The sequence below is a fragment of the Atheta coriaria genome, unplaced genomic scaffold (assembly GCF_025399875.1).
Source record: "Atheta coriaria isolate IRGN ID8LTWV9N9 unplaced genomic scaffold, Caltech_Dcor_3.1 hic_scaffold_1_pilon, whole genome shotgun sequence".
Classification (NCBI taxonomy): domain Eukaryota; kingdom Metazoa; phylum Arthropoda; class Insecta; order Coleoptera; family Staphylinidae; genus Dalotia; species Dalotia coriaria.
The window spans coordinates 1,959,886-1,987,672 of NW_027045443.1; the positions used below are offsets into that span (position 1 = coordinate 1,959,886).

The 27,787-nt window shown below is 44.3% G+C and overlaps 4 protein-coding genes across 6 annotated transcripts; 2 read left to right on the forward strand and 2 right to left on the reverse strand.

Moving 5' to 3' along the window:
* The first annotated feature begins 21 nt into the window (after positions 1–21).
* Positions 22–4,275, forward strand: LOC135804161 (nuclear RNA export factor 1-like). Of its 2 annotated transcripts, XM_065317955.1 has the most exons (11): positions 22–93; positions 194–339; positions 414–655; positions 712–798; positions 858–1,292; positions 1,396–1,505; positions 2,820–2,856; positions 2,915–3,325; positions 3,387–3,560; positions 3,624–3,790; positions 3,878–4,275. In XM_065317955.1, exons 2-11 carry the CDS (start codon positions 297–299, stop codon positions 3,975–3,977), a joined length of 1,806 nt encoding a protein of 601 aa, XP_065174027.1. In that variant the 5' UTR covers positions 22–93; positions 194–296; the 3' UTR covers positions 3,978–4,275. The 2 variants fall into 2 exon arrangements, with proteins under 2 accessions (XP_065174027.1, XP_065174018.1); XM_065317946.1 differs by having other exon boundaries at positions 42–339.
* Positions 4,276–4,510: 235 nt separating this feature from the next.
* On the forward strand, positions 4,511–23,431 carry LOC135792542 (uncharacterized). 2 transcript variants are annotated; one of them, XR_010548378.1, is made up of 9 exons: positions 4,511–4,610; positions 10,576–10,863; positions 16,819–16,955; positions 17,087–17,287; positions 17,376–17,710; positions 18,572–18,791; positions 20,580–22,030; positions 22,131–22,863; positions 22,919–23,431. XR_010548378.1 is itself a non-coding variant. In XM_065303211.1 (8 exons), exons 2-8 carry the CDS (start codon positions 10,590–10,592, stop codon positions 22,411–22,413), a joined length of 2,901 nt encoding a protein of 966 aa, XP_065159283.1. In that variant the 5' UTR covers positions 4,511–4,610; positions 10,576–10,589; the 3' UTR covers positions 22,414–23,431. The 2 variants fall into 2 exon arrangements, 1 of the variants encoding a protein (XP_065159283.1); XM_065303211.1 differs by having other exon boundaries at positions 22,131–23,431.
* Positions 23,421–24,226, reverse strand: LOC135792676 (uncharacterized). The gene is made up of 2 exons (XM_065303344.1): positions 24,086–24,226; positions 23,421–24,018 (listed from the first exon to the last, which is right to left on the reverse strand). Exons 1-2 carry the CDS (start codon positions 24,224–24,226, stop codon positions 23,488–23,490), a joined length of 672 nt encoding a protein of 223 aa, XP_065159416.1. The 3' UTR covers positions 23,421–23,487.
* A 24-nt stretch (positions 24,227–24,250) lies between these two features.
* LOC135792658 (glyoxylate reductase/hydroxypyruvate reductase-like) lies at positions 24,251–25,833 on the reverse strand. The gene is made up of 5 exons (XM_065303318.1): positions 25,691–25,833; positions 25,494–25,627; positions 25,253–25,442; positions 24,548–25,002; positions 24,251–24,471 (listed from the first exon to the last, which is right to left on the reverse strand). The coding sequence occupies exons 1-5, from the start codon at positions 25,798–25,800 to the stop codon at positions 24,356–24,358; spliced, it is 1,005 nt and encodes a 334-aa protein (XP_065159390.1). The 5' UTR covers positions 25,801–25,833; the 3' UTR covers positions 24,251–24,355.
* Positions 25,834–27,787: the final 1,954 nt, after the last annotated feature.

The window sequence follows — 27,787 nt, forward strand, 5'->3', positions numbered from 1 at the left end:
ACGTCGATTTCCCGTCAGTGATGACAGTAAACGCGCATGCATTGGTGGGAATTCGTTTCGCTGAGACAAACAGAAGTGAATAATATCTGGTTGGTACGTATCGCCATTTTGGACGTGAATCTGTACCTTGCATTTTGTACACACAATTGCGATGAATTCGCGTGCATAATCCGCGTTACGAATTCTGCCATAGTAAATAACCTGCATTTGAGGTTATTTTTCATCACTCGTGAACACTGAGGGAGCATCCGTGCTCCAAAAACAACGCAGCAACGAATCGCTCGTACAGAAACAACATGCCCAAACCACGCGGCAACAACAACAAATGGTACCCCAACGGTATGTTCATTCTTTAATTCTGCACGATGATTATTGAGGAATTGTGATTGATAAATTTATGGCTTGTTATTTAGATATGACATCGAAACGGGTAAGCTTCAAGCAGCCGCGTGGAGGACGCGGCGATAACTTCATTCGCACAGACTTGAAGAAGTTAATGAGCCTTGAGGATTCCGGGATTGACCTGCGTAATTACCATGGAGGACAATCCACCCATCACAGGAAGATGAACCGCGGTGGCGGGCGACATCGTTCCGGATCACCTGCACCTCAGAAGAGGTTATTTAACAGCCCACTGAGTTGGTATCGTGTACATGTAAGTTACTCTTCATTTTGTTTTGGATGTTTTTTGTAATTATTGTTTATACATAGCTGCCATTTGGTGGCAAGTATGACAAACCATATTTGCTGAAGAAGTTGTTGGATAATATCACACCTCTGGCGTTGTTTCCATACATGGTAAGTGAATTTAACATAACTTTTGAATTGAGTATACATAATATATTCTTGATGTTCAGTATACAATGGAAGGCAGATCAGCAAGCTTCTATGTGGAAGACTTTCGCGTTGCGGAAAAGCTCCATATGCTCAATAAAAGTATAGAAATGCCGGATGGTTTCAAGCTTGTTATACGTGTACAAGCAGACACGCCGAGCGTGGACGTCAACGACGTTCTGCGCGAGAAAATGAAGGTCGTGATGTCGAAACGATTCAATCCGGTGACGAAAGCGCTGGATCTTAGCAAGTTCCACGCCGATCCAGACCTCCAAGACACATTCTGCCCGCTCTTCAAACCAGTGGTCAGCGTTGCAGCTATCAACATAATCGCCGAGAACATTCCCGAGCTGGAAGCGCTCAATCTCAACGACAACAACATCCAGGTGGTCACACATCTCAAGGACCTGGACAAGAAGATGCCCAACCTTAACACATTGCATCTCGCGCACAACAAGGTTCCTAGTCTCTTTTATTTGTTTCTGATTGGCTTGTTTCTTACAGCCATGCGCCGGCGATCGAACGATTTTGTTTCATTTAATTTCTCGTTGTTGATTGCAGCTTAAGAGCATTAACCATTTAGACAATTTTACCGGTTTGCCGTTAGTTGAGCTCATACTGGATGGAAACCAATTGTGCGACAACTTTAAAGATCAGGCGTCTTATATCAGGTAACACTAGAGTTAGGTGGCGGCCGTCGACGACGGGTGCGTAGATGGAGATCTTGGGTGAGGAACCAACGTGCCAGGCAAAAACATCCTTAGCTGGCGCGGTTGGAAATAACCCTATCCCTAGACATTCAATATTGACGCGAATAATTGTTGGAAATTGTTCGTTTTTGTGTGCATTTCTGTACACAAATATTGTTTTTCATAGAAAAATACTGAAATGAACAAAAATACGAACCGGGATAGTCATGCATACAGTTTTAATATGATATAGACTCTAAACTTCGGCAAAAACGCATTGAACACAGGATTGGGAAGAGAAAAGTTGCAATTTTAATTTAGTGTTTACAAGTTATGCCATCTTTGCTCGAAATCAATGATAATAATAAAAAAAAAACACCAAAATATTCATGCATGCAAAAATGTCAATACTTCAAAACTTCACTTCAAAAGACAAATTTTTTGTTTGAATTCATACAACTTTATGCTCTGTAAAACTGGCACATCCTATAACGAATTCTTCGAATATCCGTCCTCTGTGTGCGCTTATGTGTAATCACGAATGTCTTCCCATTCAAAGTCAGTTGTCAATACTGACAATACCTGCAAAAGGGTTGGGTGTCGCTTCGTCTCGTCACAACTGATAAGCAGTAACGTGCCTCGGTTTGTATACTACTACATCCGTTGCATTGCCGTAGCCATAGGATGCAGTCGAGCCGAGTCTCGATATCCGCTCAATGCGGACAGCATCGGCGTGTGGGTAGCTTGGTTGTGCGAGCGAATTGCGAGGAGAATGCGCAGTATACTGCCAACATAATCAACAAGTCTTTCTTCCGATGAAAGTCGGCGATCTGCTAGTGATCAAACTAGCTATTATTTTCCTTAATATTTCCAATTTCTTACCTTTTGTAAGTAACTGCCTCTTATCTGGTGCCAGTAGCATTGTAAAGTAATTAAAATTTAGGTATACGCATGGATTAATGCGAAGTTTGATGAAGTTTGAAGAATTGTCATTTTTATGCTGAAAGAAAAAAGAAAGAAAGTCGAAAAAAAAACAAGATGATTCGAGTGAATAAGGTATCTGTCATAAATGTTTATATTGTGAAAAAAAAAAATGAATTGTAACTTTTTGTTTCTCAATTTTGTAATCATGTGGATAAGAAATTGAAATGATGTTTTGCTTAAATCATATGAAGGCTGTATTATGACTATCACAACAATTTGAGTCAAGTATTAATTGTTTTATTCTTAAGTACTCGGAGATAATGACAGTGTTTACTAATTGACTCTGCAAACTTGTAAATTTTCTGTTGGCAGCGAAATTCGCAAGCGTTTTCCCAAACTTTTGAGGCTTGTAAGTGATTATTATGCTCTGTAATAAGATGTATTGTTTATCGATTGAAAAATTCTAGGATGGCGTTGATTTGCCACCTCCGATTGTCTTCGACGTGGATGATGTGAAAATGCCCGCTCCGGTGCCCACCTTCCTGTGCAGTCAGGAAGGGCAAACGATGGTGCGGCAGTTTCTCGCCCAGTACTTCGAAATCATGGACAGCGATAATCGAAAGGCACTGCTGCATGCGTATCATGAGCACGCGGCAATGTCCTGCACAATGGCATACGGGTACAATCAACATCCGAAGAACTCTCCTCAATTAAATTGGTACAACACCGACAATCGTAATCTGGAGCGCATCACCGATGCGGAACGCCGTCGCAAACTGCTCAAACAGGGCCATCTTGCTGTTGTCGCCTTTCATGAGGAGATGCCGCAGACCAAACATGATTTGAATAGTTTCACGGTTGATTTAATCTTGTACACGGTTTGTCCTATTATTCATACTAACTTTGAATAATTAATTATCGACCTGTTCTGTTATCCAGCCACAAATGATTTCACTGAACGTGACCGGACTGTTCAAGGAGACACGCACCGGCAAGAAAAACTCGCCGATACGTCACTTCTTCAGATCATTTGTTATCACTCCAGTTGGAACAGGATTCTGCATTATCAATGAGATGCTACACATCTCCAACGCCACCGAGACCCAAATGGATGTAGGTTTAATATTTTTAGTGTCTTTATGCAGTGTTAAAATTGTTTTTAATGTTTGATTGCAGAACTCGTTCAAGACAAACGTGACCGAGTCGTCGTCATTTCTAGCACCGGCGATGCCGATAGCATCACCAGTTGCTTCCGTGTCAGCGCCTCCAGTTGACTTCACGAAGCAACAGATGTTGCAGGCGCTCATGCAAGCAACTGGCATGAACATGGAATGGACGCAAAAGTAGGCTTTACGTTAATATTTATTGTCACATACTATGGCAAAATCACTTGACGGAATATTTCCTATATGTTTCTATTGTGTTTACAGATGTTTAGAAGAAACAAATTGGGACTACGACCGCGCACAATTTGCCTTTACAGAAGCAACGAAGCAGGGTGCTATACCCCCTGAAGCCTACATCAAGTAAAATCCTTCACAATGTTAGCTTCGAATAGTTTTGTAAATTTCCAATTCATAGTTTTATGCGCGAGAATGAAATGAACTGGGCGTAGAACGCGCTCACCGTCGGCGTGTTAATGATTGAGACTGCGGGGGTTGCTGAATAAGTTGCGGATTGTGTTGCGGCGGATAACTTTGCGGACAATTATTTAAAAATGAAGAACTTTTGATGGTGTAAACTGAAGAAAGCGTTAATGCGATAACTAAATAACTAAATGTGGTTGATACATTATAATGCCAATAAATGTTATTTTATTACAAATTAACACTGCTGTTTCTACCATTCACGGTGGTGAGTAGTTTGTGGGGGTCTTTGTTTGCCGAGTGGTTGTATTCTTGCCTCTTTTCGTATACCCCTCTCTGTTTCGGTTGGATTGGATGGTTACGCTCGAAGAGTCCCGAGTTCGATCCTATGCGCCGCTGTGGTGCGCGCTCACCGCCCCCGCCACCGTCAGCCGAGCGACACGCTCATCGCGCTTCCAGACGGCGTCAGTTCAGTGCCAACCGGCTGCAGGCGCTCACGGCTTGAGCGAAGACGTACACCCCCCAACGCCGCACCGTGTCTTGCCGCCCCCGCCGATAATTAAGACCCGGAGAGCAGGTAATTATCCCATCACATATTTACAAACATTCGACGCCGGCCAGGCACGTGTTGAGCGCGGTTCGTTGTTGGCGCAATGTGCGCGAACGCCTGCGGGCATTCAGAAAGGAATAAAATTCGGCGACGCGAGCGACCAAAACAATGTGAGTTATGCGGCGGTTGCGAGCCGCCGACGACCCGCGAGGATTCATTAAAGTCGCGAGCAGATTGCCGCACGAAATTTGAGCAAGAATTCCTCATCATTCCATACATTTTACAAAGTGTATTACTTACGCCAGCAATATCATTTACTTTCGGCGTTCGTTGCTTGTTTGTTCTTGTTTTATCATTTGTCTTTTCGTTTTTTTTCTATCTGAAGTCATGCTTGTAGATTGTAGTGAGTGCAGCTGCACGTCAAGAATTCGAGTAGAGTATATTCGGCGGAGTGGCATCTCAATCTCGTGAAGGCCTTTTAATTATGACATAAACATCTAAATGTTGGAAGTTGAGCGTTTCAATGATCAGACGTGGGTGTAGCGATGCCTTTCGCGCCTTCGTTTCGGCGCGAATTATCGCTGAAACAATGCGCTCGACTTTCGCACGCGATTCGCGCGAATAATGCCTGCCTGACGCATTGATAATGCCGGATAAACATGAATGGGACATTCATTGGGATGCTCTAACGAGAGGCGCGACAATGCCTCTCGGCGCGCACCCTTTCAGTACCCTTTTAAATTTTCTATTCTCTCGAATGTGTCCGCGATGCTTGTGTGTGCCGCTAATGCCCTCCTAAGGATAACGACTCTTTGGGCTGTTTTTTATGCCTTAACAACCATTCATGCACGGCTTCAAATTCAATTCAATGATTCTCTTGAAATTTTTGTCAACAACAGTTTTATGTGATGTTACCTTCGCCGGCGCTAACAATGTTTGCTGCAATTCGTGTTTAGTATGCAAATGATTATTTTATGCGCTTGGCGGATTCAATCGGATAATTACGGGATGTGCACACTTTGATAAATCGTGTTAATGAGTGCTGGCTATTAATTTAGCACGGCTAACGAGGCGAGCGGCGTTGTCCGCAATATTTCATTTTCGGCGCGAGTCAAAAATCGTAAAAATGAAACTATCTGCTTGGCACGCGATTAATTCGTTATTAATTCCGAATTCAGTCGCAGCGGATTAATTACGGGCTTTATGGATGAGGGAATAGATTTCTTGTACGTGTGCCAGCGCGCGCACTGGGTATTCATCAAATATTTGCATGAAAATCGTGAAACGTGCGCGTAAAAACACAAATACGTAATTCGGAGCCCGAATTGGAATAAGTATAAGTACATCAAGTATGCATTATCGTTAAGCGTATCATATTTATTGCTAATGAATATTTTAGTAGACATGGAATAAAAAGGATTATGATGAATATTTTCCGTTCGGATTACTGATTAGGGAATTACACTGACATGAATTAAACAGCTATACATTGGTTTATTAAAAGTTTATTCAAATTCTTATATAAATCGGTAAAAATTGCAATGTGAACCTTTAAAAAAACACGCAGTAAAGCAGAAGTACCTGCGGACGACCCGCAAAAAGTGGTGGGGGTACGACGGGAGTGCTCGCACAACTTACCGTATTGCGTGTACTTGCTCCATACTTTGTTTGGGGTTTTCCTTTGGTGTAAATGAGCAATGGTCCAGCAGATCCCTAGTTTCTTATCCCTTTCCTTTTTTCGGTTTGATTCACCTGGTGCACGAGTAAAACCCCGTGAGCAGCCTGGTTGCTTGACGGTGTGCCCCATCGCCATTGAAGACAAAGCCGCCAAGGGGTCTTAGTATTTTATAATTAGAATCGTGGTAACAGCTTGCAAGTCTCGGCAAACTTTTCTAATTCTAATCGTTTTCTAATCCCTTGAACGTAAATGAAATGTTAAGATATTCCACAATATCATCATTATTAATGATTGCAGAAAAGTAAAATGAAGAGCCAGGCAAAATTTGTTTAGCCACGTTTAAGAAGTTTTTGAAGCACAAAAAAAAACACGGATTTTGGTATAAAGCTTGAAAGTTTTGCAAACTTTCCGATTTTTAATCAAGTTAACAAGTTACGTTTAGCATCTTGCTTTAGATATTGCGGACGCTGATCATGATTATCCTGTAGTTAGCCTTGTCATTACAAATTCCAAGTAACAATAGCAATACGTTGATTATGGTTGACATGCTCGAGATGAAAGGAAGAAGGCAGGCCATTAATTGCCGGCGTTTAATCGCCAGCTGATTAAGTGAATGGCGCTGTTGAATCGCTAATGCATTTAATGTGAAAATCATGTAGGAATACTTGTGGAGCGCCGCTGCCGGCCGCTCCTTGGGCAAAGGGGGCATGCATAAATTATCCCATTAAGGAGGCTTTTCGTTTTTGGCAATTGCCGGCGGACGCCAATGTGTTGCTCACACGCGGCCTGCCCCCCGGCCGCCATAAATTATCTCCTCCTCGCCGTCGAGTTCAACGCGTATAAGCCGGAGCTAATATAATAACAAATGTCTTGGAAAATAGCCACGGCCAGCGGCGGACGCGCACGGCCAGAGAAAAAAAAACCAAGCGCCGCCGCCGAAAGAAAAAAGGCGGCTATCATTTAAGTCCGACGCACAATGGGGCAATCAATCTTAACCGATATAACTGATAGCGTGCAGATATATTGCAGCGGGTAGTGGAGCGCTGCGCGTCGAGGGGCGGCAGTAGTGGTACTATAGCACTGCCGGCGGTTGAGATGCAGCACGCTGTGCAAACACATGTGAGCGGATGTAAAGCACGGCGGACGGCTCGAGGGGCGGCCGCGCTCAGCACGCGCGCTTAAACTAGGGGAAACTTAAAATATAAACCAATAAACCGCCCCCGCTGCCGAATTCAATAAAATAAAGTATCAATCTTTTGCGTGCCGGTGCTTCGCCGCGAAGTTTTCGATTGGTTTTTATTGCGCGGAATTCGCGCGATGCGCGAATCTCTCGCGCTGCGTTGATTTGATCCTTCTGCTTCCAGTGCCAGCGCCGAAGAGTGCTTTAGAGGATAACTTAAGGAACCTTTTGTGTGCGCAAACTTTTCCTTTATCTTCCATGTAACGCCATACCATATGCTACCAAAAATTTCAACCAACACACGAAAACATTTTCTTTAGAAACGAAAAGTTCAGCATATTAATTAATAATAAATAACTATTTTATCTGGTTGAACAAAAAAGAAATAGTATGGTGAAGTTTGCACGTTATTAATTCGATATTAATTCACTTGCATCGTAGTTAATTGCAATGCGCGCGTGTGGTTTTAACGCCCGAAAGGATTCTTGTACGCGTGCCAGCAATCGCTTTTTACTGTTTTTCATAAAATATTTGCATGCGAATCGCAAAAAACGCGCATAACACAAATACATAATGTTTCAATGGCGAAACAAGGAATAAACATCAACAACGCACAACACAGTGTTCAACATGAAAAAGGGTTGTTCTGCAATCATTTGAATATTTTACGCAAGAGTGGAAATAAAATGTGGGAATGGAATTCATTTTTGATTTAGGACTCCCACAAGGTCTTATGAACAATCTCTCATCGGCCGCATAGCGTTATCTTTTGAGAGTAATTTCGCTTCGCAATGGCGACCCATTTTTGTTATCAGTGGAATTTTTAATAAAACATTTAAAAATGCAAGCGTAAAAATGTTACGCTTTAAAAAATAAGTTTTAGTGTATTTCACTGTGTGGTAATGTATTTACTGTAAAATTTTGCGCTGGAATGACGATGGTTTTCGTTGTTCTTATCAATATTGTTGTCGAAGATGGAAAAAAGTTTTCGATTGGTTTTTATTGCTGGGAATTTTCGTGACAACGAAGGCGATTCGCCGCGCGTTGATTTGATCCCCCGCCTCGCAGCGGAGTGAAGAGCACACTCCAAAAAGAAGCCGAAGACGCCGCTTTTGTGCGGCGGAACAACAATACGCAATAATGTTCCCCATCGGAATAATTGCAGCGCGGCGCGAATAAATCATTCTTTCGGTTGTTTCGCTGGAAAATCGCGCGCGGCGTTCATTAGGACTCGGGCGGCTACAGCACTTTCCAATTTGGGAACAATTTCGAATCGCACATTCGTCTATTTATTACGAAACAATGCACAATGCACGCGACTAGTGGAAACTTCTTAGCGTCAGAAACACGCTGGTGGAAAACTCGCAAATTGCCAACGACGCCAGCGGAATTTTCCCACACACACACACACACACACACACACACACACACACACACACACACACTACCCCAAAACAAATACCCAGTCAAAACCGTCTCCAACTTCACGTGGCGATGATGATGGGCCACATACTGCATGTCTTCATCTTCCGCCTTCCTCCACCGCCTACATTTACATTCATATCGAGCACTATATTCCAGGAGGTCACTGCATGTGCACGTCGCAATCCATTTTAAAAATAGTCCGCATCGTGTGCATGACATACCTACCCCTCAACCAGTGGGGGCGGTTGCGAAGGCGGCGTCGCATGTGCGCCGCAACTTTTCCGAACAATTGGTATAACACCTTCGTAACTTATGTTCTGCATGTTACGTATTAAGAAAATTATGGCGGCACATGCGATCGAATAACTAAACTCCTAAACTAACTCGCGGTGCTGGTGGCGGCGGCGGCAGCGCACTACTTTCTTACGACTTGCGTTCGTATTGTCGCCGTCACGGCTTTATATAATGTGGGCAAATTACACTCGTCGCCGCGCGAACTTCATCAGCGTCGCGCGTTCATTTTTCATGCTAATGACGGTGCCGATGGTCAATAAAGTCGGCAGCGACTTAGAAAAACTTTGTGCTGCGACAGTATCAATGCACCGCCGCCAGTGAGTGCATGTGTGTCATATGTGCAGCCACCGTCTGAGTGGCGCTTTTTTGTTGCGCCATGTTAATGATACTCATTTCCAGCGCGATGCCAGCAAACCAAACTAGCGCATTAAAGTTCAGCACTCGTTTTTCTAGCCGCACGTAAAAACACCGCCGCCGGCGTGGTGAACTGCTTCACAAATTCGTATATAATTAATATCTCTGGCTTGCGGCGGCGCGGGTACGCGTTAATTTTTAAAATCGTGCTCAAAGGCGTAGAAAAAGTTTGCGCGAGAATTATTCAGTGTCGTCGGGAGACAATTTCACGTGAACGTGCACGTACTTGCAACTTTATGATCGTAAAATCAAATGTTGTTTCATGGCACATATTTTTAACGAAATCTGCATACAATTTTTATGTTGCGCATGCACAAAGTCGCAAGATAAAAGTATTCTTTGCTGCATATCACAGTGAATTTTCGAAAAATTGATGTAATTTATATATCGTTAAATAAATTAAATTACTCTTTGAGTTGGGCTTTGAGTTCATTATTTAATGTTTAATCTCGGAGCGTTTGGGGGATTTTTATGAATCGGAGCAGCGCGATATGTTTTGTAAATGATGGGGCCATCAAGCCCGACGCTAATGCGGTAATCCTTAATAGCGACATTAAAAGCACCCCTTGCTTTGTTCATTAGCGTGCATTAACTCGACAATTCAAATAAAAATACGCGCGGTGCAAAAGCACACGGGCATCGTGTATCATTTCGAGCGTTAATAAATAAATCATAAAAACGCGTCATTTGCTCGGCGCGTCCGCTGCTTTTTTTTTTGTTTCCTTTCGTCGCTTTTTCGCCCCGGACGTCGGCGCTGCGCACAAAGGAACAGAAATATCAATTCCCATTCGTATAATGAAAATTCAATAGATGTAGCTATATCGCACGCATTGAACATTTGATATAAATGAAAATCTAATTGATTAATTATGATGCTTAGTTAACAGTAATCGTCTATTGTTTCACAAGGCTGAAAAGTGATATTGTGTTGTGTATTAAATTTTTAAGTCTTTAAGACTTATATTTTGCGTTTTTAACATTTGACGCATTTTCTTTTGCAGTTTCACGGTGGGCCATGAAAATGCGGCAGGGATGGCTAGTGCTGCTGTTGGTCACGTACGTCGGCACGTCGCTGGTGCGCCAGGAGGACGAGCCGCAGGAGCCGGAGCCGGAGCAGAAGCCAGCCGCACGACGACACGACCAGCAGCACCAGCCAAAAAGCAGCACGTCGTGCAAAAAATCCGAATTTCAATGCGGCGACGGCGGCCGACAGTGCGTTGGCTCGGATAGGTACTGCAACGGCGTGCAGGACTGCGAGAACAATGCGGACGAGCCGCAGGACTGCTCACGTAAGTCGTTCGGGCGGTTTTATTGCCCGCCATCAGCACGTGCGCGCCGTTCTCGCACGCGGGGGCGGCGGCCGGTGCGCATACTTGTTCCGACATAATTCTTGATTTAATCATCACTTTGGTACAAATGTGCAGTGCAAGCGCACACGAAAAGAAAAAACGAATTAAATTTTAATACTTTTCTCTTGGTTTAATTTAAACGCTTGTTGGTTAAAAAAAAATGCCACGAAACTTTTGTGGATATGACGCGTAGGGGCTGCGTTTATCGACGCATTAAATAATAAAATATCGAATGAGCGTTCGGGGAAAACGACGCGCATAATCATAAACGTTCCCGGCGTTTTCGAAGGTCCGGGGTCCCGACTTCGACGCGAAGTTCGACGGCGGCGTTTATCGTAAACAAAGTTTGTGAGTTGGCCACACCACCCCCGCCGCTGCGGTGCAAGCGCGCGCGCTTACGCTCCCGACTCCTAACCGCCGCTGCCGCCGCCGCGCCGTCTCTGCGCGCTTCTTTCTCCTCGGCGATATCTTTGCGCCACACGACCGCACAGCATGCTAAACAAACGCATTGTACGTCTTCCGTTGAGGCGACCGCACGAAACGACCGATACGTACGCCACCACCACCACCACCATCGCCGCCTCCACTTTCCGCAAGCGTACACATTCGGCGCACAAAAGGCGAAACTTTCACCGAAAAGTATTTAGATGAAATTCCCAGGACGTGTGTAGTTTGCGAAACTTGCGCAACCGGCCGCAAACGGCTGAAACGTCCTCCCAACGTGACGACGTTATTTTCGGCGGTGGGCCTTTGTCTCATTCCGCCGCCGCCGCACGATTTGCGCAAAGACGCTTACTCTTGTTCATTGATTGCGAGTCAAATATTTACGCACTCGACGTAAACAAATAGTCATGCATGCAGTCGCTTTGCTCGCGAGGAAAAACTTGAGTGTGTGGGCGGCGGCTGAGAACGCGCATACATCATGTAGTTCGACTTCCGACATAATGGGTACGACGTGTACGGGAAAGCTTTCCCGACATGATCATCGTGTGCTCCTGACATGGGATCGCCCGCCGGCCCGCCCGCCGCCCGCCTTTTGTTAGCGTGTTTATTAATATTACTAAGCATAAATCAATGCCGCACTATTATTCACTGCCCGCCTCCGCCGTTCGTGCGCCGCGAAGCTTTTCATTATTATTCGGCCGTTCGGCGGGGAATTGAAAAGCCTTGCTTATCAGGCCGCGCTTCGTGTAAGGCTTTCGCACATCCTGGCGCGGAGGCGGCGGCGGCACGCTGCACGCATCCGTAAAGTGACGATGAAAGAAACACGAAGCACAATAAAATGCCGGGCGGAGCGCGGCGATCGTTCGATATTCCGCCGACGTGTGCACGACCGTCGAGTGGAATCAAACCGGAATGAACGCTATAAATTCGCTCCCGCCGGTGAAAAGTGCATATAAATGTTGGGGGCGGCTGCAGGAGAAAAAAATAAATAAAGCGTGGCGCAAAAACTGAACAGCCGGGAAACGTTCGCGCGCGCAAATCGTACGCAAATCGAATTTATCAATCACTCGCTTAATTGTTGTTCAATTTGCTCGGGAAAATAACTCGCAGGCCATTCGATTCAATTTAAACATTTAAATAATGAATCTAGATTATTAAAAATTTATTCTATTCATATTGCGCTTTTACTAGAATTTCAATGCAACAGTAGTGAATTTCATGCGTCAATGATTCAATTTTGCATTCATATGTTTGATTTGTTGATTATAATCTCTAGATACTTGTTGCCTTGCTTAGAAACTCACTAACTGTGAAACGAATGTCACATTATAAATGCTTCCAGTAATATTAAACGAAAAATTGTGTTTTTCTTGTTTCGCTTGTGTAGCGAACGACAAAACAAAGTAAAATCAGCAAAAATTGATCGGAAAATCGCGCTCAATATTCCATCGGCGTATTTAAACATTAAGTAACGATGAAATCTTGCCGTCGTCTCGGATGAGTCCATCTAACGAAGGCTGAACAGCATTTCACGAGGGTGCCTCAAGCAGCGGGGGGCGCTTGACGGCACGTCTCCACCTCACCGCCGCCCCACGTTTGGCACTCGCACGTACACAATTTAAAATATTTCATTTGCATTCATAACGCGCGCGACGAGCCGCACTGATAAATTCAGAGCGTACCTTGTGGTCGCGCCGTGCTGCACACACATTCACCACGTCCTCTCCGAAAATCGATAAATTAATAATCGCAGCCGAATCGAACGCACGCCCGCCGCATGCCGAAACACAAGTGCACACACAGCGGGATAATTGTGCAATCCGAGGCCGGGATAATTGCGTTACGCGTTGTCCCGCGGCGTAATAAAGACCGGCCGGTATTTTATCGCCGGCGCGCGCGTTTTTCAATAACCGCCGGCGAAATGCTCGCCAGCGGGCGAAAATCGCCGTTAATTTTGTTCATTAATTATGTAACTCATCGAGCGTAAATAGTCACGCATCACGCATCAATTATTCAATTATATTCGATGCGGCAATAATTGAAATTCATGCATCGCGAATTTGCGTCTTTTTTTTCAAATATTAATTAAATTCATGTGAGAAATAAAAAAGTCGTTTTTTTGTTGTTTGTTTCATTCGTAATAAATGTAAATGAATATTGAATTAGAGTGCGTCTGGCCGCTGTTCGAGTGTCGAGTGTGAAACAAATTAACGAGACAGATTCGGGAAAATATGAGGCGCGACATATTCGCGTAGGCTGGCCATACATATTTAATGATGTACGGGCGGGAGGACGGGCCGACAAAAGCCATTAAACGTTTATAATAAAGCCCGGCCGTCGAGCGCGCCCCGAACGCACAATGACGCCGCCGCCGAATCCTTCGGGCGACGCGGGGTCCTCCGCCCGCCACCGCTCGCCGCCTTAACATCCGGCCTAGCTGGGCTATTATGGATGGACTCGCTGGGGGATTAAACCATCTCCTTCATATTACATCCTATTACATTTCTGTTTGCGATGATATACGATTTATGCTAACACTGTGGACCGCTGTATTCATTTATAAGCGTTAGGACTTAATTATCCTCCGAATTCATTTAGAAAATTACTTTCTAATCGCGTGGATTTATGAAAAAGCGGCGTGTCGCCGTGTCACCGCCGGTAATTACATCCGAATGGCTATATAATTGGTTATGAAACGCTCCCTTTTGATTTGTTTGCGTTCGGCTTGTTCTTCCATGAAATTATTTCAACATTTCCCGCCGAGTTTTTTTCTAATGCGCAAATAATTGAGTATAAAAGTCAGTGCAGTTTGTGCGCTTGTACTTTTATGACTGGTTTTTATCCAAATACAGATTTTAAATTGTTTCAAAGTGTGAAATAATGACTTTTTTTTGATTGTTTTGTAGCTTTGTAACAAAATAACTAATGCATAAATCGTTCGCCCGGACAAATCTGAAAATAAAACGCTTCTTAGTTAAACACTCGGTGTCAGGATGAGGTTGGGACTGCGACTCGATGATAATTTAAACAGATTATCCTGGCATCTTTCGAGCGACACACATTATTCCCCAGCGCTGCTCCGAAACGCGGCCAGAGTGATATCCGCCGTCAGGCGCGCGCTCCCCTCGCCAAAAGGGCGAGTTTCCTTCGGTTCAGCACGGCGCTCATGCGAGTTTAGTAAAAGTTTCATTAGCACGTACACGGGCTAATTAATTGAGCGAGCAAGGTAGTTGCGCGCAGGTTCCGGGACGTGTGGAATACGTTCGAAATCACCGTCGGATTTATCAAATTCCAGCAGGTTGTCAAAAGCGAGCGGAGCGAAATAAAAACATTAAGTTCAAAATGACTGATGGGATGTGCTGATGATAGCCGGCAGATAGCGATAAACTAACAGCAATTAAGAGCGTTTTGCGTGCCCAGTGGAATAACTGTTGCATCGTGGCTTCTCCGCAAAGAACGCGTAAAAATCGCGCAGATTTTCATTAGGGCGCATAATTTATACGCGCGCTTCGAAAATATCGCCGAGCGCACATATAAATATCCTGCGTGTGGGGGCGGCACTCGATAAAGCGACGCGGGCAAGTAAATAAATCCTAACTAAATAGGTAATTAGAAAGTTTCGTCTTAACTGCGTTGCTGCGGCGCTGCCTGCCAGAAAGAACGCAAACTTTCCGCTCCGAAGCAGTTTGCTGCGCGACTTCAAAACTGAAACAATTAATACCCCCGGCAACCTCGACTCCGACCGGTTGAACCTTCCCGCGGCTGCCGGAGTTTCCGTGCTTTATGATGTTTAACTTAATAAAAGTTTTTACTCGGTTATTATTAACCGGATTCTCTCTCTTTTTGGCGCGCGCCGCCGAAAGTTAATAATGCCGAATTTATAAACTCGAAACTTCCGCACTGTCGTGTGGGCTATAGTCGGCGAAGAATCTGTTGCCACCGACTCACGCTTACATTAATCTTCGATTGTGAGCGAAATTGAAAAGCTGAGCGGTTTTCAAGTGATGGCAGTTCAAGGACAAGCCGCCGATAAATTAGATCATCGTTTCACTTTGAAGTCGGTGGTAATCGGATTAAAATTGATTTTTTGAACCAAAACAGGCGCAATATGTTATCTTCGTTGATGTAGAATCGCTTGAATCTAATTTGTCCAGACAAAGGGGACATCCGGATATCTAATACCACCGCTAAGCATCCGGTATATCCGGTTCAGATTGACTTTCCGGTCAACTACGGAATTGGGGTTTTATGGCGTCACATAATAGTTTAAGAGAACTTTTACAAATTGTGATCTATTTGGATTCTCAAGCATTGCGTTAAATACTTATTAAAATATTGTAAATTAATCGTTGTGTTAGAGTGTTCATTGTGTCCTCTAAACTCACAGGAAGCGTATAAAAATTCTCATCAAAAATGACAATTTTTCTTAAATTTTTAAATTTTCTGCATAAAACACCCTATATCTTGTTTACCAATAAACATATTTAGGATTTCGTATCGTCATGTTGTAGTTTACAGGATCCTTTACATCATGGATGTACTTTTCACCCTCTAAACCCACAGGAAGTGCCCTAAAATGCTCGTAAAAACTTGTAATTTTTCTCAAATTTCTAAAACATGAAATTTTTCCATATCAATCGAACAATTTACGGCTTTTTTGTCATGTTGTAGTCTAGTGGACTTGATAAAAAAGATTTGGGAATATTTGCTATTTTTATCAAATTTTGTGCATGATACTTGTAATTTGGAAGAAAATTTTAGGGAAATTGGAGACCAAAAGTGTAATTTACATATTACGGGCTTGGGTGCTTGTCGAAAAATATAAAAAACCCCGCAATGCAAAGAAAACCCGTCTTGACCCACAAGATTTTCTTTTCTAATTCGGTTGAGAGAGATTTATGAACTGAAATGTAGTCAGAAACCTTGAAATTTATAAACTTCAGGCCCCGCGTTTGTGGTGCACGAGCCTACGCAAAGAAACCCGCTCGCCCCTTTATGAAAAAAAGTCCCTCGCAAAGAAAATGCGGTCGCCTCTAAACGATTTAATCGTCGTCATTTCGGCCGCCGGAGGGAACACAGAGCGGCCGAAAGTTTAAAGAGCACGCGGCGCGCCCGCAGGAATGATTTGTCGTCGTCATATACATAAAACCGAAAACCTTCGATTGCGGAAGGTTCAACGAGATACGATAAATGCGCGCGTTTCGCCGAAATTCGCCCTCCGAAAAGCCCACGCGGACCAGCACGCATAAATCACTCGAAAGCACGATAGTTTATTTTATTTTTTCATTCGGATTCGAGCGGAAGCCGCCCCGTATCCGCATGCAGGCGTATCCATTTTTATATTTAACTGCGGCCGGCGTCGAAACAATCGCCGACATTGACTGAACGCGCACATGTGCGCCACCTGAATTATTAAAGCTTTTTCCACCGTAAAAACGCATTAAATTTCAGTGTGCAATCGAACGTACTTCGGCGAGGTCGGACGCACATACGAATTGGAAGTCAAACGTCCGGAAGAATTACAGCTGCCGTTTCTCTGCTACTTGAACTTCACGGCGGCGGGCAAGTCGCTCGGCGAGCTGGTCCAAGTGAGTATCGCGGTGAGCACGCGCGCTCGTAAATTTGTTTGATGTAATTTCCAAGTGCGCTTGAATATTGCACGCTGGGATGACCCAGCAACCTGCAACCTGCACTCGAGAAAAATGTTGTTGCTTTCCAGCTGAGTTTCGAGTCGTTCTCGGTGGGCACGTTCGAGTCGTTCACGTCGGAGGGGTGTCCCGACGGCTACATCTCCATCGCCGAGGGGAATCGCCCGCCGCAGGGCGGCAAGTGGTGCGGCAGCTCATGGGGCTACACCGTCTACTACAGTGAGACGCCGAGCATCAACCTCACGCTGCATCTCGCGCGTCTGCCGCAACAGGTAGGCTTGGCGGCGGCGGCGACCGCGGCGATTTACGACGCCTCGGTGTCTTAATTAACCGCTCTCACACGACTCACTCTCGTTGCAGCATCAGAACGGCTTCGAGTTCAAGCTGTCCTACAAGTTCCTGCGGCTGAGCGACGCGCGGATTCGTTACGGCAATGCGACGCAACGCTCCTACCGTGGAAAACTTCACGCCGGATCGTACTGTGATCGCCTGCTGGAGGGCTGCAGCAAGCGACCATGCCGCATCCAGTCGCCGAACTATCCGGGCATCTACCCCAGGAACCTGACCTGCAGCTACCGCGTACGCGATAAGTCGGCGCCGCCGGAAAAACACGCGCTTATCGCCGTCCGCCAGGCGCACTACAACCACAAGGACCATCAGGTCACGAAGTTCGATAACAGCGATCGAGTTTTTCGGTGAGTAACCAACCCACAAGTCACCACAGCCTGCGGGCGGGCCTCGCATCCAATCTAAAAATGCAAATTTCATAAATAAGTCAAGATCCGAAACAAGTTTATGTTGTGCGGGATAGTGTCGCAAACATTCGCGACAATCGCGACACCGGTTCTGAAGCATGACTTATTGCAAATGCTGGGCGCGCGCGAACGGAAGGGAAAAAGCGAAAGCGGAAAATGGAAGGAAGGAAAGCGGAGACGTTTTATTCATCGACGAAACGCAATGCAGGATATACGCGTGGAGGTATTTCATTTTGGGCCGTACAAAAAGTGTCGATAACAGAAAAAAAGGTCCATTGAAACGCGTTTAGAGTTGAATTTATGGCGAATCAGGCCGAATCAAAATGCGAAGCGCGCGGGCGCTTTTGAAAGCTCATGCGCTTGTTGGCAAAGAGCGCGTCGGGGCTTAAGAGGGCTCAAGCGGAGGTGCGGCGTTGAAAAGAATAACAAAAGAGGATTTTTTCGCCCGCCGCCGCCGCCGCTGGCATTCGTTATTCATTCGCAGGCGTGAATGGCGCGCCTGAAAATGGAAAAATATTGGTTTGTTTTAATATTAAATGGAACGGAATGTCGCCAACGGTTTACACAGCCGGCGTTGCCGCCGCAACCAGCAAAAATATATAGCGGCGCTAACCGCCCGCCACTCACCTGGCACCCGCCAGGCTTTAGAATCGTTTCGCGCGCGCTCCACGTACCTACTCCAAACATACACACTCGACAGCAAATAGCAGTTGTGTGTACATTATCAGAACTGCGTCGGCCATTCGCCGAATTTAATTATCCCGATTCGCTCCTCACGACGATCTAATTTTCAATTTGCAGGATATGGGATCAGTGTAACGTGATGCAAGATTACATCGAGATTCTGGACGGCAGCGAGCAGAGCAGCCCGATATTGGCTCATTTATGTAGCGGCGAGACGGTGCCGGAAATAATTAGTTCCGGACCCGAGCTGCTGGTTAGATTCCATACGTCTCCTTTCGGCAACCCTTTTCACCCGCTGCCGCTCTCCTATTTGCCCGGATTCGAGCTGGAAGTACAGGTAAATAGCGCGCAATATTCAATTTCGGTTTGCAATAATAATTTCCGGTCCGGACAAATATCGAACTTTTGCGATTTGCGCGTTTTTCTCGCGTTTGCTTTCATTGTGTTCAACTTCCCATCAAACATAAACCATTTTTAATTGGTCTCAAATTGACTCCGGCGCATTTTTCACTTTTAACAGTGCAAAAAAAAAGCTTTTCCGCATTGCCTTCATGATTTTGTTGTAATATTTATTGAAAGCACATAATTCAGTCAGGAAAAAAATTGTTATTGCACGCCGTTTAATAACTTCTGAATTGGAACAAATATTGACTATTTTGTAATTTGTCATCGTTTCAATTTACATTGCTTGGCACCCTTGTATAAGGGTGTACATGACGTATAGAAAGCCTGTGCGTGTGTAAATTGTTTACACGAGTTGGTGCTGTGACTGCTGTGCGTTATTTTCGAAATTACTTCAAGTGCCTCTACATTGTGCCGCTCTCAAATGCAAACACTCGCAGATGGTTTTAACATCCGCTGTTGTTTATATTTATAAATGCGCTTGCACATTTTACTAAATTCTGCTTGAATATTGATTGTTTTCGATATAAAAAATGACTGCAAAATGGTTTAATATATTTTTCATTCAACTGAATATTGAATTATCGTCATTTGTCAATGATTGCATTCCAGCTGTGGCCCCCTGGTTTAATATATTATAGAATGTAGGGTAAAAGGGGGTAATGGGGGTCACTTAAGGGAGAACTCAAATATAATTTAAATTATAAACAAAATACTTATTGCAATCGCTTATAAGCATTGTTTACGTAAATACCTATTATTTGAAATAATTTTCAGTCACTTTGACAATCAATTTAGGATATTATTAATGTTTAAAAAAAAAACAGATTTGACTCCCATTACACCGACATGCGGGTAATGGTGGTCACCCTGGAGACAATCGGAATCAAACGAAATCTAGCAGATATCGCAGACATAATATTCCGCAAAGTCCCACCCAGTGCATTTCATATGAGCCCATAGCCCACATGAAGTGCATCTGAACCACATTTAATTGTTTTTTTTTTAAATCGTTGCACATTTGACATCAGTTTTCCAAATCTTCATCCTCATCACCCTGGCATAAGTCATCAGTGCCAATATTGGAATCATAAGTTTTGTTACTTTCCTGCAGTATCGTTTCTGCAAGAAGGCTATTGAAAAATAAGTCACATTGCTTTCTATAGGCCATTTAGAGCGGACTAAAGACAAAAACGTCCATTGGGAGTCGCATGACTCCCATTGCCCACAATTGCACTATTGTGAAAAAAAAAAAACAAAAAAAATATTTCTTCAAAACATTAATGTAATCTGAACTGCACATCACGATTTTGAATGTTTAACTAAGACTATATAAAAGTTTCATTCGAATATTGCAAGATATTCGACACTTATCTTCTAATTTGCGTGGACGTAAAATTAGATCAGCGGAGCTCAAAAATAAAATATTGGCGTATCTCAATGATACACGCACCGATTTGCATGATTTGTCGGGGGTGGCACTGGGGGGCCAGAACGGAGGTAGGAACGCCGTTTACGCGTTACTCGTATCTATTGTTTCGTGGATATATGGGTGACTCCCATTACCCTACTCTCCCCTACACAATTTGTGTACTATTTTCAAAATTTATAATCCAATGACTACATTGCGATTTTTACCAAAATTTAAATTTTGGTTTAAATTTAAACCCTAATAAATATTTACCGATACGAGATTGTTAAAGGTTTTTCTTCAATATTTTAGGTATTCTACGTGAACAAAGCCTCGCCTACCTACATCGAGCAAGGCAAAAAATGCGAATTCCTCGTTTCCACCTTTGAGAATCCATCGGGAATTCTCGAAAGTCCAATGCATTCCCTGCCGCCGAACACCACCTGCCACTACCACTTCCGCGGGCATCCCAAGGAGATTGTCTGGATCTCCTTCATCAAATACCACGTCACAGCCGACCGCATTAGCGAGTACGACGGCGACTGCGACGTCCAGCTGCAGCTCTGGGACGGGGACATCAAAACCAAGACGAATGTCCCGCTGATGGGGCAATTCTGCAAGGACGACAAGCCGAAGCTGTGCGACCACTCCCTGCTGAGCAACTCCTCGCGCAAGACACGTCCCTGCGGCCTCAAGGAGAGCTACGTGTCGTCCGGTTCTGATCTGACCGTGGCGCAGACCATCCGCTACGGAAACGTGATGTACCCGGTGAGTTTTGTGCTGCGGTACGAATTTGTCGATCTGTCACAAGAGGGTGCCCAGCTGACGTTGAATCCCTGCGATCGGATCTTTACCAGTGCTTCCGGGAAATTCTATTCGCCAAGGATTACGTTCCTCTATGGACGTGGTGGGCAAAAAGCGCTGAATTGCGCGTATCACTTTGAAGGTGGAGAACGGAAACGCCTACTGATTAATTTCGAGCGGGTAGGCCTTGGCCATAAGCAATGTCACTCATATTTTGATCCCGAGAGTGACCGCTGGAAGTGCTCGAATGATGATCATATAGATGGCATAGCGCAGATTCACGTCTCCGAGTATCCATGGCAAGGCGTCGAAATCAAACGCGACTGTCTCTGTGGAAATGTCAGTGATACATTGCACGTTCTAACGAAAACTGGACGCAAGGTTGTGGTGGAATTTGTGATCAGCGATATGAACATCACGGAGGACTACAGGGATTACTACTTCGACGCCACGTATGAGTTTCAGGCGCAGGCCGAGCACGGATGTGTCGATCCATGGAAAACTCGTCAGTTGAAGGGATCCAGCGGGGAGATCACGCTGAGAAACAGTGATAGCTCCAATCAAACCGTTGTATACTGCACAAGCCAACCGTGGCTTATAGAACCGGAAAACCCATTCACGAATTTCTTGTACTTGAAGATCAAGGGCTTCGAAATGAAAAACGACAGTTATTGTGGGACACGTAATCGTATTCTGGTGCATGCACCAGGAAGGACCACCTCAATGAGGATTATATGTCCGGATGTCTTTGTCGGCAATGTCGTGGAGCTCTTCTCAGAGGGTTGGGCAGTCTACAGTTACAAACACCTGCAAGCCAAACACGTGAGGAGTTTCATCATTGAATTCCTTCAAAGGGAGCCGGGCAATTTCGCTGTTAACTGGATCGAGGTGTCGAAGAACCCCGCGTTGTCCTTGCAGACTACACTATTCACGTTCACACCACCAAATTGTCCTCATAGGTACGCAACCCGATCCGATTTGTTCATTTCGTAGTTGGTCGTAGTTATGTTGCGGGAAAACTTCGTGTACTAAGCCGTGTAATGTTTGCTTGTTTCGCAGTTGTCCTGAATTGGGCGCCTGCATAAGCCCGGAACTGTGGTGCGACGGGCTGCGGCATTGTCCTTCCGGCAGCGACGAGCAGGAAGTGAATTGTTCCATGCACGCCGGTCTGCCACTGACGGTGCTCACCGCCGGTCTGATGCTGATCGGCGCGCTCACCGTCATCATTCTAGCGTCGGGCGCGTCGCTATGCTTCTGGCGACATCGGCGGCGCGAACAAAAGGACGTGATAGTGTCGGTTACGGAGCACACGTTCCTTGAATTCAAGAGCGGCTATTGTTAGTGCTATCGCGCGGCTATGTGCAGCACGCGCATTTCCCTTTTCTAGGCGTGGCGTGGAAATATCAGGGGGCGGCGGGGCTGCGACGTGATTGTGATTACCATGTGAAAGGACAGACAGGAGCCTAGTTCTAAGTCGTAGCTGGGTAAGAATTGTATTTTTTCAGTTGAGATCGGTTTGGTTAGGGAGAACTGTAGGCTCATTCGCTCAACGTGTGCGCGGATTTCCACATTAACGCTCAAAGTAATTCCATGATGAGAACATACAAATCGAGGCGCATTTGTACAATCAAATACTTTACTGACTAAGAAGTATATATCCTCATTCAATATCCGAAATGTATTTAAGGATGATTAATCATGATAAGTAAGAAATATGTCTAAGATTAAGATGCTAAATTCGTAAGCGTTTCAAGTCAAGTACAAAGGTGTAACGGTACAGGTTCGGGGAAGAGTAAGTAGTAAATGACGTTAACAAGTTTGCAAACTATACTAAACTATCATTTCAGCCATTCCCAACAGTTAGGTACACATGCATACACATACACATACTGACAAAAACTTTTAAAACTTCATTTTGTTACCAAGAGCATAAATCTAGGATATTATACCTGATTAGGATATCTGATTTCTATATACTGAAATGTGAGCCGGCGTCAATAGGGGTGCCATATACGAGGTGATGTGATTTGCTGGCACATTATTGCTCCGAAGTTGTAATGAATGCCTTTACAAATTTTCGAAGACAATTATTTCCGTTCTTGCTGGTTCAAATCAATAAGGATTCATTAACTGAAAAACGCGATGGACAATGGTTTATCACTGGATCATAATCAAGCGGTAGGAACGGGCGAGGGCCGGAAGGAATCATGACTGACAATATAAAAAGTAAAACTACTGTAATAACTTAATTTCTAAGCTAAGGGCGTGCATAGAGATTATTTTAGAGTTAAGTATTTATGACTTAAGAATGTTTTTATGGAACATGTGGAAATGAAATAAACACGTAGATTTTTCTTAATTATTTCTGTTTGCAGAGTGCAGATTTTATTGGCGACATTTCAGAAGAGATATCTGGCTAGAACGACTTCGTCTCCAGACCTTTCAGGAAGGTGTCGTACCTACTGCGGAGACATGTGGCGGTACCTTCGTAGATCGATGATAAACGTTCGATGGTGGTGCGGACGCGGAGTTCAATATCACGGACGGCACGTTCGTAACGAGCAATGATATCAGCGCAGGTCTTATTCAGCACCTCATTGTTCCGCAAGCCGCAGATATCCATAACATCGGCGCGGGCGTACAACTCGCGGTATTTCTCTGCCACGCGCAGGGCGTTATTGGCTAACCAGACGACTCCTTCAGACGATGTGCAATCGACGTCGATGTCCACCATGGATGTAAACTCCTCCTTGATTTTGGCCTTTATATCATCCACACTTTTACCTTTGTCAGCGTTCTTCAGTCGTTTCAAGATGATGGCACCGGCATATATGTGCGCAGATTTGATTTCCTCCTTGATAATCTTCTGTAAAACATAATTTGCTTTCACGAGAGCTTTCACAAGATGTCCTGTGGAAAATCCCAAGTCGTTTCGAAGCGATTTTGGCTGCAATAATCAAATATATATATAGAATACCATGTAATTAACATTTCTTACAGAAAGCAGGACTTACTGCACAGCTAATTGCAGAAATTCCAATAAGAAACACTCCAAGAATTGCAGGAAGATGCATTTTTGAAGTAAATATGTCGTACTGCTCTAAAGGCGAATCTTCAAGTAACTCTCCCTGGAAATAAAAATACTTGGGAAACATATTGGTGAAGAAAACAATAGCGCATTGTTTGATATTAGTTTATTTTGGTCCAGTGGCAACACACAAAGCCCATTATTTGCAGCAATTAGACTTGTCGTAAAAGCTGTCCACAATGGTTCCCGGTTGCAATTAAAGTGGAGTTAACAACGGTTTGCCCTTCAAACCTTCGATAATATTATTAGCACACAACTCCGCCATCGACGTACGGGCCGCGTACGTCGCTGTCCCAATGTGTGGTATGACCACTGTAAGATGAAGAATAGTCATGAAAACCTTTTTTATTGTATTATTACCTAAACTATCTTAAATATTTTAACCTACCGCAATTTGGAAGCTTTAAAAGCATGTGATCCTTTGGTAGGGGTTCCGGGTACATCACATCTAACCCAGCCGCAAAGATTTGCTTCGTCTGCAAGGCTTCTATCAGATCATCCTGGTTAACCAATTCACCTCTAGCGATATTAACTAAAATACTGGTGCGTTTCATTTTGGCAAAGAGGGTTTTGTTGAACATATATTTTGTTTTCTCCGTGAGCGGAGCAGCAATGAAGACGAAATCTGATTTAGAGACCAAATCATCAAGGGATGCAAACTTTGCGTCAAGGGCGGCCGCTTCTGGTTTCTCGCGGGGACCGGAATATAAAAGTTCTTTGATGTCAAAGGACTTCAGACGTTTAGCAATAGCTTGGCCAATGCCACCGAAACCTACTATCCCGATGGTTGATCCAGTAAGGTCATAGCCAAGGAGCCATTGGGGACCATAGGTCCAATTTTCCCTTTAAAGAAAAAATCTCATGTAAAACTACTTTACTACTACCTTAAAAAAAACTTTAGCAAAGTATAAAGTTTCCTATACGTGGGACCAAAGCAGTCTGTACGGTGCTGCCCTCACGAGAAAACAGGTTTCACGTTAAGTTCGATACCAAACACTTCAAATCACACTTGACTCTCGATTGAATAATGTGTTCATGGAGCAGTCCTAATCTTTAGGTATAATAAAAAACAAAAAATAAATAATTCACTTACTTGAAAATTTGTTCACGTGCTTCTAACATTCGCCTGCCAGCAGCAAGCGCTAATAAAATAGCACAATTCGCTGTGGGTGCGCTGACAACGTCCGGGGTATTTGAAACCAGCACCTTCCTCCTCTTCAGTTCAGCAACATCAATGTGATTGAAACCCGCGGACATGGTACCCAAAACTTTCAACTGTGGTCCTTTAAAAGACAAAATATCAAATCTATTCATAAAATTTTAGATTTTCTCACCCGCAGCTGCAATTAATGCCGCATCAACTTTGTGTTTAGTCACAAGAAAAACTGCATCAACTCCCGGAATCTTCTTTTTAATCTCATCGTAACTTGCCGATGGCTTTTCCTCGTTAATTATCAACTCACAGCCACTTTTTTGGTGAAAACCAACCCGTATATTAATGACATGTGCATAAATTAATATCGTGACTTACTTCTGCCTTAGAATCTCCAACCCGCGTTCGGGGACGTCGTAATGCGTGACCAACACCTTGAACGGCATCTTGACTCCTGTTTGCAATGACCGTGCTAATCGCGACAACATGCGACGATTTCAACTATTTATTCCAACCAGTTTGCGGCGTGAGAACTCGATAAGATATCACCGCGGTGTGGAAATCGCGGCAATCGTAGTAATATTCCAATGCGAAACGAAAAATTCACTTCTAGCGGTTATGATAATGATAATTTGTTTACAGAGTTGTGTCTATCTCTCGGTAGGTACCACACATCACACAATGTGATCGTGCTAGAATTTAAAAAATCCGAAACAAAACAGAATTCATTCACTGGCCTTGGTTCAGTCCGTGTTTTGTTAGGTTTTGTGTGTGATATTAAATGCGTGTCATCGTTCGCGGAGTGATACGTTCGTGTGCAGTTAAGCGATTAGTATTTAATCGGTGCACGGCGATAGGAAAAGTATTAAATATAAAAGTTAGCGTGGTTACATTTGCTTTCTGGGAATCGAATCCGAATCGAAAACAAACAACATTTCTCCAGAAGAACGTTGAACGTTTTCAGTCAGGTATGAGTCTATAAATATTATGTAGTCGTAAACATTCAACATTCAACATTCAACATAGTGACTACTTGTGACAACTATTTGCTTTAATATCTTATCATTTGATAATGTTTAAACCTGTATGTTATGAGTTTTACTTAGAAAATAATAACAAGGTTGGCGCACATTGAGTTCAAAGACAAAATAAAATGACTGTCGTATGCAATTGAATTTAAAAAATGTCTTAATCACAGTTTATTCTATTTTAGACTACGCAATGCGATTTTTAAGCAAATTGGTCATAACTGACAGCACTGCATTTGAGTGGTTCTCTGAAGTAGTAGGTAAACACGCGCTTTGACGATGTTTGTCGATGATAACGCTGTGAAAAGTTGCAAAAGTGATAAGACGCAGCGCCGGAGAGCGAAGAAGATTCAAGTGCCCGGCCGCCTATTATGGTTTACGATGGGAAGCTCGCGCGAGTTGGAATGCCGGTGCGGATCGGTCGCCGGCGTCACGTGAAATTCTTCCCAACATCCGCATTAGCGGGCAGAGGCAGGGGCACAGCGCGCCTAGATCAGATTGTCAATGCGTATGCACGCGCTCGGAGAGCGATAAAGCGCGCTCCGGGAGTCTGGTCGTCGATGCGCGCTCGCCGAGAGACACGGAGGCAGAGGCGAAGGCGCAACGCAAATCAACATCTGGCGCCAGCCGACCCGGCTCGCTTATATGGTCAGGCGGCGCGGACGGGCGATGCGTTGGGAATGTAATGCATCCGAATGCATTCTACCGGCGGCGCGCGCGTCAAGACGACGACGATTTAACACCGACACGACCAGCGCCAGCGACCGCGCCGCATCGGCATCGATAGATTCTCTCCCATTCTCTCCTCGCGCGCACCAGCCGAGAGCAAAAAGCGCACACACGAAACCAGAGAGAAGAAGAAAAAAAACAACCATCGACGCAGAAATGAGCGACGTGTTAACTTCGCCCCCAGTGCCCCTGTACCCGCCTGCTAATTAACCGCTTTTGAAGTGAACACTTCTTCTTTGGAATCATCGCTGTGATTTGAAGCTATAGGGTGCGGTTGAGCAGTTTCCATCCCTGCATACTGTCAATATAGTTTTTTTTTTTTATTTCTCGCGCCGAGGTTTATCGCCCGCTTTCTGAAATTACATACAGGAACGTCAGCGCATATCAACTCATGCGAAGTTTGATATGTGACCCGCCTTCTCTTTCACTCGCAACCGAATGAAAATCGTCGCGTGATAAGCTTACAAGCTCATAACTTTTGACGTGGCAGATTTTATAAGATGCCTACTTAAGTGAAGCTTGTTTTTTTCATTTTCAGAACTTGTTTCGTACACATCCAGATGGTGACTACTGACTGCCGAATGCAATGCGTCCTGACATAAGTCAATTGATTCTGCATTTGTATATTTTTTGTGCTTGGCTCTGGCCAAGATTGTGTAAGTCGCATGTGTGCGCTCGCATCTGAAACATTAACAAGTACCTACATCTGGTCCGTCTG

What these genes read in the sequence shown, in the direction of transcription:
- LOC135804161 (XM_065317955.1), top strand. Translation starts at nt 297, where the DNA reads ATGCCCAAACCACGCGGCAACAACAACAAATGGTACCCCAACG. An exon ending in TGGCGTTGTTTCCATACATG is followed by an intron (nt 799 to 857) that starts GTAAGTGAATTT and finishes CTTGATGTTCAG; the next exon opens with TATACAATGGAAGGCAGATC. An exon ending in GATCAGGCGTCTTATATCAG is followed by an intron (nt 1,506 to 2,819) that starts GTAACACTAGAG and finishes TTCTGTTGGCAG; the next exon opens with CGAAATTCGCAAGCGTTTTC.
- LOC135792676 (XM_065303344.1), bottom strand. Translation starts at nt 24,226, where the DNA reads ATGTTTCCCAAGTATTTTTATTTCCAGGGAGAGTTACTTGAAGATTCG. An exon ending in TTTCTGCAATTAGCTGTGCA is followed by an intron (nt 24,019 to 24,085) that starts GTAAGTCCTGCT and finishes TGATTATTGCAG; the next exon opens with CCAAAATCGCTTCGAAACGA.
- LOC135792658 (XM_065303318.1), bottom strand. Translation starts at nt 25,800, where the DNA reads ATGTTGTCGCGATTAGCACGGTCATTGCAAACAGGAGTCAAGATGCCG. An exon ending in TTGGAGATTCTAAGGCAGAA is followed by an intron (nt 25,628 to 25,690) that starts GTAAGTCACGAT and finishes TCACCAAAAAAG; the next exon opens with TGGCTGTGAGTTGATAATTA. An exon ending in GGCATTAATTGCAGCTGCGG is followed by an intron (nt 25,443 to 25,493) that starts GTGAGAAAATCT and finishes TGTCTTTTAAAG; the next exon opens with GACCACAGTTGAAAGTTTTG.
- LOC135792542 (XM_065303211.1), top strand. Translation starts at nt 10,590, where the DNA reads ATGAAAATGCGGCAGGGATGGCTAGTGCTGCTGTTGGTCACGTACGTC. An exon ending in AACAGCGATCGAGTTTTTCG is followed by an intron (nt 17,711 to 18,571) that starts GTGAGTAACCAA and finishes TTCAATTTGCAG; the next exon opens with GATATGGGATCAGTGTAACG. An exon ending in GATTCGAGCTGGAAGTACAG is followed by an intron (nt 18,792 to 20,579) that starts GTAAATAGCGCG and finishes TCAATATTTTAG; the next exon opens with GTATTCTACGTGAACAAAGC.